At 57.4% G+C, this 9,066-nt stretch overlaps 1 protein-coding gene across 1 annotated transcript; it reads right to left on the bottom strand.

Moving 5' to 3' along the window:
- Positions 1-1,152: 1,152 nt before the first annotated feature.
- Positions 1,153-7,650, bottom strand: BAK1 (BCL2-antagonist/killer 1). The gene is made up of 6 exons (XM_008584016.1): positions 7,586-7,650; positions 5,459-5,559; positions 4,371-4,506; positions 3,878-4,021; positions 2,576-2,756; positions 1,153-2,452 (listed from the first exon to the last, which is right to left on the bottom strand). The coding sequence occupies exons 2-6, from the start codon at positions 5,526-5,528 to the stop codon at positions 2,348-2,350; spliced, it is 636 nt and encodes a 211-aa protein (XP_008582238.1). The 5' UTR covers positions 5,529-5,559; positions 7,586-7,650; the 3' UTR covers positions 1,153-2,347.
- Between the last annotated feature and the right edge of the window lie 1,416 nt (positions 7,651-9,066).

The following is a 9,066-nucleotide window of genomic DNA, read 5'->3' as shown; positions in this document are numbered from 1 at the left end:
CCTCCCGCCAACTTCTGTAGGGTTGCATGGAGGCGCAGAGGCGTCCCCCAAAACCCGTGGCGGGCCTGTGCTCGCGAGACCAACGGCCCCAGCCCCCTACTCCTATCCCTCGGCCTCCACGTAAAACCTTGAGCAAGTTCTAGTTCCCTGCTCTTTGCTGCTTGGGTGACTTTGGGAAGGCACCTGTTTCCTTATCTGTAAAGTGGTAGTTGAACACCGATCCCCCCCACCCCACCCCACCTCCTTCACCATACCTATTGTTTGGGCATTGATGATACATTCTCAGTATAAAACCTGGCACGTAGTATGTGTTCCTTAAATGTTGTCTACGAGCCCTTGCTGTATTTGCGGGGTGCCTTGTAGCAACCACCATTGCCTGCTGCGCCTCCTTCTCCCCTCTCCACTATTGCGCAGCTGCACACGAACTCTTTGAAGACCGTGTGTGGGGGCAAGGGGTTTGGCAATCCGACCCCAGGGGAATGAAAGTGAAACTCATGAATCCTCTTGGACTTGCATGTGACCATTTTGGAAGGGTGTCAGAAGCCCACTGAAAAGACTTTGGAACATTTCAACGCCCCCATGTTTGTTATTTTTATCACCTCTGGCTGCGTCCCCATAGGGACTCCCATGCAGCACAAAACTCCCAGAATGGAAAGCCCTGTGTGTGTGCTGGCTATGGGGACATTAGGGAAGGGGGAGCTGGGACATTTGTGTGCCAGGCAGAGCAAAGCGTGGGAGAGGAGTATGGGGAGACCGGCCTTTCAGGCCAGCGTGGATGGCCCCAGGGAGGAAGAGGAATTCAGGCCAGGCCTGCCTGAGGTGGCCTGTGGGGGTCCTCAGACACATGCAGCTGCTCCACCAGCTCTGCAGCCAAGGCCCAGCAGTTTGGGGTCCCAGACTTCCCAAGGGGGAGGGAAAATGCCTGGAACCAAGGAGATGAAGGGCTAGAGAGTGAGCGGGGAGGGGCCAAGGCCTTCCAATCACTGGGGCCTGGGAGTGCGGGAGGACCACACTCAGCCCTCTACAGGATTCTGGAGGCCCAATGTGAGATCTTATTATCATCAGTCAGGTACATGCCAGGTATGCCCAGGTTCTCACAGTCCAGCCTGATGGAAAGAGAGGTAGCAGAGGATACAAAAATTACCAGGTGGGCAGAGGGGATTGCACAGTTTATTACCAAACACACTCAGAGGATGGGTAGTGGCCAGCGGGCTCTATCTGCACCCCCTCCCTGCATTTGGCTTAATCAAGAAATTCTCTCCCCTTACCCCCAAACCCCTAGGCTGTGCTAGATAGAGAAGGCACTGCCCCCCTCAGGAGGGGCCTAGGCAGCTGAGGAGCATGGAGGGTGGGGTGGGGGGTAGCATTCAAGTATTCACAGTTCTCCGGTCCAAACCCCCAGATTACACTGTGCCCAGGCTATGAGGGAGGATCCCACCTCTGGGATTCCTAGTGGTGTTGATGGCCCTTCTCCCACTCAGAACCCTCCAGATGAACTCCCTACCCTTTTTCCCTGTAATAGCAAACCAAGTCCTAAGCCCTGTAGTCTGGGCAAGGGTTTTCACCTGTAGTGAATGGGTGGGAAGAAGTGGTTATAAAGGGGAGAGTAAAGGAGAGAACGAGAGACCTTGGGAGGCAGGCGTGGAGAGTCTTGATGGACAAGTTCAGACAGCTTGGTCTGCACCGCCACCCCCACCCCACCCCCACTTCAGGTCCAGAATCCCTGAGAGTCCAACCACAAAGGCTGTATAGGGTGGGGGAGTGGGAGCAGGGGAGAGCTGAGCAGGACCTCAGTCCCCCACCCCCAACCAGTCCTGCTCCTGGGGAACATGATGCTCAGGGAGAGCCAGGACCAGGCTTGAGTCCCAGCTCTCAAGCTCTCAACTTCCAGAATAGCTGAATCCTGGGGAACAGGGTAGGCCTGCTGACCCCATGCCCCGGATGTCCTGGTCTTAGGCAGAGTGATGGGAATGGGAGGGGGGTCTCCCAAGGGCATTATAAAAAACTAAAACCATTAAAAACTTCCTGGGAAGAAGGAGTTTCTTGTCTCCCCAAGTTATCACTCTCCCCATGCTCAGCAGACAGGGCTAAGGGGGTCCCAGAGAGCTGAGGGAGGAGGCTACAGCCCTGGGGCCCAGAGAGGGGGCCTGTTAGCACCATGCGATGTGGGGGCACCTCTGCAGCCTGACTGACCCCTGGGCAGGGGGCCTTCTGAAGCTGGAGTGCACACTTGCTAAAGCTTCTGTACTCTTGTTGGGGGACCCCTGCAGGGGACAGTGGGAGGGAGAAGACTTGGCCTAAGTCCAGGCAGGGTCTCAGCTGAGACCCCAAAGGGCACCGCTGGGAGTCATGACTTGAAGAATCTTTGTACCACAAACTGGCCCAACAGAACCACAGCCAGAACCACCAGCACGTTCAGGATGGGGCCATTGCCCAACTCCAGGGCTGCCGCCTGCCGGGAGAAATAGAGTGGTCACAGAGGGGCTGGCAGAATGTGAAGGCACCCGGGGACCAGGCTGGGGCTGGGGGAGGGCAGCCCCACAGCAGGGAGGGTGCTGCAGTCCTAGGCACTCACCCAGCCGCCTCTCTGTGCGATCCACCGCGCAATGCAGTGATGCAGCGTGAAGTCGGCCACGAAACGGGTCACCTGGCCCAGGAAGCCCCTCAGGCCACGCTGGTAGACGTATAGGGCCAGGCGGTAGCCGAAGCCAAGAAGAGCCACCACACGGCCCCAGTTGATGCCACTCTCAAAGAGGCTGTGGGCAGAGCATCCATACCATCAGTGGAGGGCCCCAGGAGGCCCTTCAACCTGCCTCATCCCACCCCTGGACCCACTCAGCCCCTCCCTGCCCCGCACCCCACCCCTCCCAGCTGGAAAGCTAAACGACTTAGCTATGAGTCAAGGCCATTGAGGCCGCCCAGGCCTGGCCTTGATTTAGAAGAACTTGGGCTCTGTAAAAGGAGAATCAAAGGGTATGGCCCCCAAGGCTGCAGGAGCACGGGGGTGCAGAGGGCAGAGTGAGCAGTTGGAGGCAGCAGGGGGATTACCTGTGGGCGTTGCCGCTGGCCTGGCAGCCCGAGGGACAGCAGAGAGAAAAGGACAGAAGAGATTAGGATAGGTCTCAGAATCACAGTGGCCTGGGCATTGGGGGGATGGCCTCTGAAGATGTGGGCTGGACATTTCAGCTCTGAGCACTAATTTTAAATCTATCACCTACTGCTACCTTCACCTCCAGCTTCAAATCTACCCTGACACTGACCTCCCGAACTCTGGTGGTAACCACAGCTAACACCTTCTAAGTGTGGACAAAGTTTATTTTCCATATTTTACAGACAAACTGAAGGCTAGGAAGTTTCACGAAGCCAGCAAGTGGCAAAGCTGTGATTTGGACCGAGGTATTTGGTCTCTTTAACCACTATACCAGATCGCCTCTTGAGTGCCAGATTATAGCAACTGGAAGTGTTTCTCTGACCTGGCAGATGTTAGCAACCTGACTATCTTTGTGTGAAATGGAGATCCAAATTGGAACCACAAAGAATAGCTGTGTCCATCCTAGGCTGGGGAGCTCTGGGGGACATCCCCACTCCAGGGCCCCTCTAGAGTCCTAATCTAACCAGCCAAGTCCTTGATATCAGAGCTCAAAAGAGCTGTGACCTTATGCACAGCACATGAGGAGTCTGGGACCCAGAAAGGAGAAGATAGTGGCCCAGGACCATATATGAGTTCACAGCAGACACTGGGATAGCACACATGTCACCTGACATTGACAGAGAAGCGTGTGTCTCCCCACACCGGGGAGCTCATCACACAGGCAGGGCACAGATGGTAACAGGACAGCAGAGTGATGGGAGCCAGGTGGGGAGGCGGCTGGGGTACCTGGAGGCAATCTTAGTGAAATACTCATAGGCGTTCTCTGCTGTGGGCTGCAGTCGCTCCAGCATGGTCTGGAACTCCGAGTCATAGCGTCGATTGATGTCGTCCCCAATGATGGCGAGCTGCCGACCCACCTGCCCCATGGTGCTGTAGGAGCAGGAGGCAGGTGGGTGAGCAGACAGATGGGCAGTCAGAGCTGGGGCCTGGGCTCATGGCACAGGGGTCTGTCTGAGGTGCCCCTGGCCGTGTGCACCCCTCCTTGGGGGTCCCTGACAGTGTTCTCAGACATGAGGTCTCAGTTCAGGCACAAGGGCAGGCATGTGCTAATGAGGGCTCAAGGTCCCAGTTAGGGTGGGGAGCCCAAAATGAAAAGGGAGCAACAGTAGAAGGACAAGACCCCCCAGGCCTCCCCAGATCCCAGGACCTGCACAGAGTCCCCATGTGAGCCTCCGCCTCCCTGAAGATGTCCCTATGGGCCCAGGGGGCTGTAGCTCACCTGCTAGGTTCTAGAGGCAAGGTCACCATCTCTGGGTCAGTTGGGGCAGCCTCCCCCTCGGACTCCTGCTCCTGCTGGTGGCGGTAAAAAACGTAGCTGCGGAAAACCTCCTCTGTGTCCCGGGCTACCTGCTCCTCTGAGGATCAAAGCCAGGAGTCAGGGAGGGAGGGCTGGACCCCAGCAGCCCTGTGCTTTGTAGGTGGCTCACACTTCCTCAAGGCCACAGCTGTTCTTGCCCGTGGACAGAGATGGCCTTACACCTTAGCTGACACCTAACGCTTCTCTGTGCAGGGTGTTCTTTGGGCATTTTTCACCCGGTCCTCACAGTAGCCCTGTGAAGTAGGTGATTCCCAGTTTACAGATGGGGAAACTTTGGCACAGGGTGTCTAAGTAACATGTACAAGGTCATATGCTAGAACAAGCAGTGGGGCCAGGGTATAATCCCAGGTTAATCCCAGGCATTTTGGCTCCCAAGCCTATTTTCGTGTGTACAAGGGACCCAGCCCTTAGGGTTTAGGGAATGTGGGAAACAAAATTTAAAAGTATAGCCTCAGGCCCAGAAAAGTCACACAGGGAGATAGTGACAGACCTGGGACTTGAACCCCAAGTCCAGGGAACAGCCCCCAGTAGGCTGTGAGCTCCAGGCTTCCCTGCTGCCCCCTTGGAGGTGGGAAGGAAGACAGCCATCCTACTTCCTCCCCCAAGTCACACGGTACTGTGTTTAGCAGACCTGATGTGATGACAGGCCAGTCCACTTCCTTATTCCTCCTACTGCAGGGACATGGCAGCCGTGCCACATGCTTCTACCCTCCTCTCTCGCCTCTGACCCCACCCCTTGCCCTGGGGTCCCACCATGCCCACCTTCATGCTTTCTCCCTGGCCTCTCCCAATCTCTGGACCCTCCTCCAGTCTTAACCTTGACTGCAGTTCCAGCTTCAGAGCCCCACAAGCCCCCTTCCTTGGGTGGGTGAACTGAGGCAGGGGAGCCTGCCCCTAAGTCCTGCTTGGCCCTGCCCACTTCTGTCTCTCCATCCTCACGGAAAGCCCTTGTGCTTATGGGATGGGTGAAGGGACAGGAAGACCCTTACCTGAAGTGGAGGATGGGGTAGGCTCTTCACACCCCTGCCTGGGAGGCCCCGGGCCTTGTCCGGATGCCATTTTTCAGGTCTCAGTTGAGGACAATGTCAGCCTATGGGGATGGGTGAGAAAAAGCAGAAATAAGGATGAGCAGGGGCCTCTGTCTGGGGACCTGAGAGAGGTGGCCATGGCCACACAGGAGGTAGGAGTCCCCTGCTCCCAGAAAAGCCCACAGTCCTCTGGGACTTTTTTCAAATTCAACCACCTTGAGTCCCAGTGGAGTCTGCTGGGAGGAATCAGAACTTATCAAGCAAGTCACTGGCAACCCTACAAGGGAGATGGATAAGAAAGGTGAGGCAGCTAAGGACAGACTAAGATATCTGCACCCGTGTCCTCCATGCAGCCAGGTCCTCCAGGTGGGTGTGGCTTCAGCAGTGCCCAGTGGCCCTCAAGTCCCGGTTTACGTCCCTGCTGGATGAGTGAGGCTGGTTTCAGAGACTGGGGGTTCTTTCAGCTGTTCCCGGGGCCTCCCGCCCAGCTGGCACACACCTACCGCAGGCTTGCAACCCCCTGCCGTTGACCCGTGAAGGCCATCCTCAGAGGCCCCACTTCTCCTTGGCCAGCCAGAACACACCTGTTTCCCAACTCAGGCCTATTAGCTGCGAACACTTCCTGACAGCCAGGTTGCACTACCACACTACCACTTGCGAGCACTCTCCGGGTGTTGGGCATTGAAAACACATTAACCCAGTGAGGTAACTTGCATATCATGGCCACTTTACAGGTGAGAAGAGTGAGTGAGGCACAGCCAGGTCAGTGCCTGAGGCCACACAGCTTGTCAGGGAAAGTCAGGTTGGTTGTCTGAATCTCCATAAGTCTGTGCACTCAACACTTATTTAAGATTGATTTTCCAGCCTGTGGACCTCAGTAGGCATCCTTTTTCCAGGGCAACTTTCCCCATTTCCCTCCTGCCCTTACCCTCCCTGCTCCTGCCTAGCAGCAAGCTGAGGGAGCCCTCACGAGTCAGGGCCTTCCTTACCACACCCGCTGGCCTCAGTCTCCCTCTTTGCCCAATCCTGGCTGCAGCCCCATCTGCTATGACCCAACAGGCAGAGGGAGAATTTCCCGGATGTGAGCTGTTTCACTTTCAGTTTGCACCCCTTCCAGAGTATCATTTCCCCCAAAGCTGCCTCCATCACCCTGGCAGGAAGCGCCCCCTCCTATCCCTCGCCTGCCCCGCTTCCTCTCAGGCCCAGGATCACTTTCGAAAGTGCTCCAAGAGCTCTCTGAGAAGGGCTGGGGGAGGGCTGGGCCACCCGTGCACTCAGCTCTCCACCCCTCCACCCACTGAGGGACAGGGACAGGGCAAAGGCAGACCCTCATCTCCTCCACCTCTGGGAACCAGGCCTCTTTAAAACAGACCTTTGCCTGGCACACCCCCAGCCCGGCAGCTCCTTCCCAAATAAGATGCCCTTCCCTCTCCTCCAGTCCCCAAAACCTGACACCCCAAGACAGCAGGGACAGAGGATGCTGGCTGCACCCCAACTCCCTCCACCACCACCCCAGAGGCTCATTGCTGGGGAGCAGGGAGAGCCTCGGAACAGCCCCCAAGACCAGCAGCTTGTGCCGCTCTGGGCCTATCCCTGCCCCCCGTTCAAACGGCCTAACTTCCTGGTAAGGGGAATCTCCACCCCTCCACTCCACCTCACTAATCCCCACCCCCACCCCCATCCCCCACACTCCCCATCCCCGGCTTCCTGGGCCAAGAATGCATGTTCCCCACGGAGGAATGCCTGGCCGGGCCCTAGACCCAGTCTAGGGATCCTGGGGCAGCAGGAAGCGCTGTGAAAATTCCCTCCCTGCTCTTGACCTTGGCTCTGACCTCCACTCCCGTCCCCCAGACTGCTAAAGGACCCCGTTCTTATTATTCTCTGGTATCCAGGGCTGGGGTGAAAGGGGATGCTGGCTGAGGGGCAGCCAGAGGGAGCCCTGGCAGGACCGGGCCCCCAGCAGAGGATGGCAGACCTGCCCAGGCAAGGCTTGAGGCCTCCCATCCACACCCAACTCCTCGGAGGGCTCCCTGCCCCACCCTGGCCCTGGGGCTGCCAAGGAGGATGAGCAGGACCTTCCCAGCTTACCTGCCAGGACCCTGGCCCAGGCCCAGGTTGGGGGCTCAGGAGGACTGAGGCCGGAGACCCCGGGGGGGGGGGTGCTGGCGGCTGCTCCCCAGGGCAGGGTTCACGGCCTGCCTTCCACGAATGGGTGTCGGTGCATTCTCAGTGTCTGGATGTAGCCTCTGCTTGCCCCAGCGCGGTCCAGGGCCCGCGCAACTCCAGCGATCATAGAGGTGCCGGCGGCACCCGGCACCAATCAGCTCCCTCTAGAGGAAGTTGCCCTGTGGCCGCCGGATGCACGGGACTGCAGCCAGGAGGAGCGGTCTGGACTGGCCAGGCCCCTGAGCAGCTCCCACCCCTGCCCGCCTCCTCATCCGTGATTTATCCCCAACTTCCATCAATCAGAACCAATAAAACCCCCGGGTGGTTCTTAAGTACCACTGCATGCAGTACACTTTAGCAACCATTGTCTCGGTGAATCTTCTCCACAGCCCCTGGCAGTAGGTTCCTGCCTCCCGCTGAGTCCTGGCAGGTAAGCTGGGAGGGTCCTGCCCATGCTCCTCAGCAGTCCCAGGGCCAGAGTCAGGCAGGAAGCCCTCCAGGAGCTGGGTGGGGAGGAGGAAGCCTCACGCCTTGCCTGGACAGGTCTGCCATCCCCTGCTGGGGGCCTGATTGTGCCAGGGCTCCCTCTGGCTGCCCCTCAGACAGCATCCCCTCTTGCCCTGGCCCTGAATGCCAGAGAATCCTAAGAACAAGGTCCTTTATCAGTCTGGGGGATGGGAGCTATCAACTGCACCCATTTTACAGATGAACAAAATGAGGCTCAACTGGTTTAAAGAACTTTCCCAAGGTCACTGGGCTGGTTTAATAATCAGATCTGAGGCTGCTCAGTTAGCTCAACTAGGTTAGAGTACAGCCTTGTAACACCAAAGCCAAGAGTTCGGAGCCCTGTACCAGCCAGATGCCAAAAAAAAAAGCCTTAGCTGCTGGGTGGAATACTAACACTAAATTGAGATTCAACCTGCAATTCAGACCTATGCACTGGGCACTTTGGTGGTCTCTGGAGATTTGAAATCCTAAAATGAAAGGCAGGTAAACAAGAAAGGAAAACTCAGTGGGGCTGGTGCTACCACCTGGACATGTGCAAGCTGGATGCTAAGAGGGGAGAGAAGAGGGGAGACAGATACTATCTGGCCTCAGGGAATGTTCTCAAGGACAGAACAAGCCCAGGAAGGACAAATGTGTGCAAAGTCCTCAACAGCCCCCTGCCCCATTCTCAGAGTCTGGTTCCCTCCCAGCCCCCCTCGTCCACTCCCTGCCAGGCCGCCTGGGGCTCTCACATCTCCTCCTCCAAGTCTACGCGCCCCCTGCCCCCAATGCCCCAGCCTGTCCTCCCCACCCACCCCATGCCTGCTGGAGCCTCATCAACTACGTCCAGCCAGTCTGACCCCCTGCCCTCCTTCCCTGCTTCATCAACGCCCTGCTCTTTCTCCCTCCAGCTAGTC

This window comes from Galeopterus variegatus, unplaced genomic scaffold, assembly GCF_000696425.1.
Source record: "Galeopterus variegatus unplaced genomic scaffold, G_variegatus-3.0.2 Scaffold3128, whole genome shotgun sequence".
NCBI classification, from domain to species: domain Eukaryota; kingdom Metazoa; phylum Chordata; class Mammalia; order Dermoptera; family Cynocephalidae; genus Galeopterus; species Galeopterus variegatus.
Note: the sequence above shows the minus strand (reverse complement) of the source record. Positions and strands in the feature narration are given on the sequence as shown.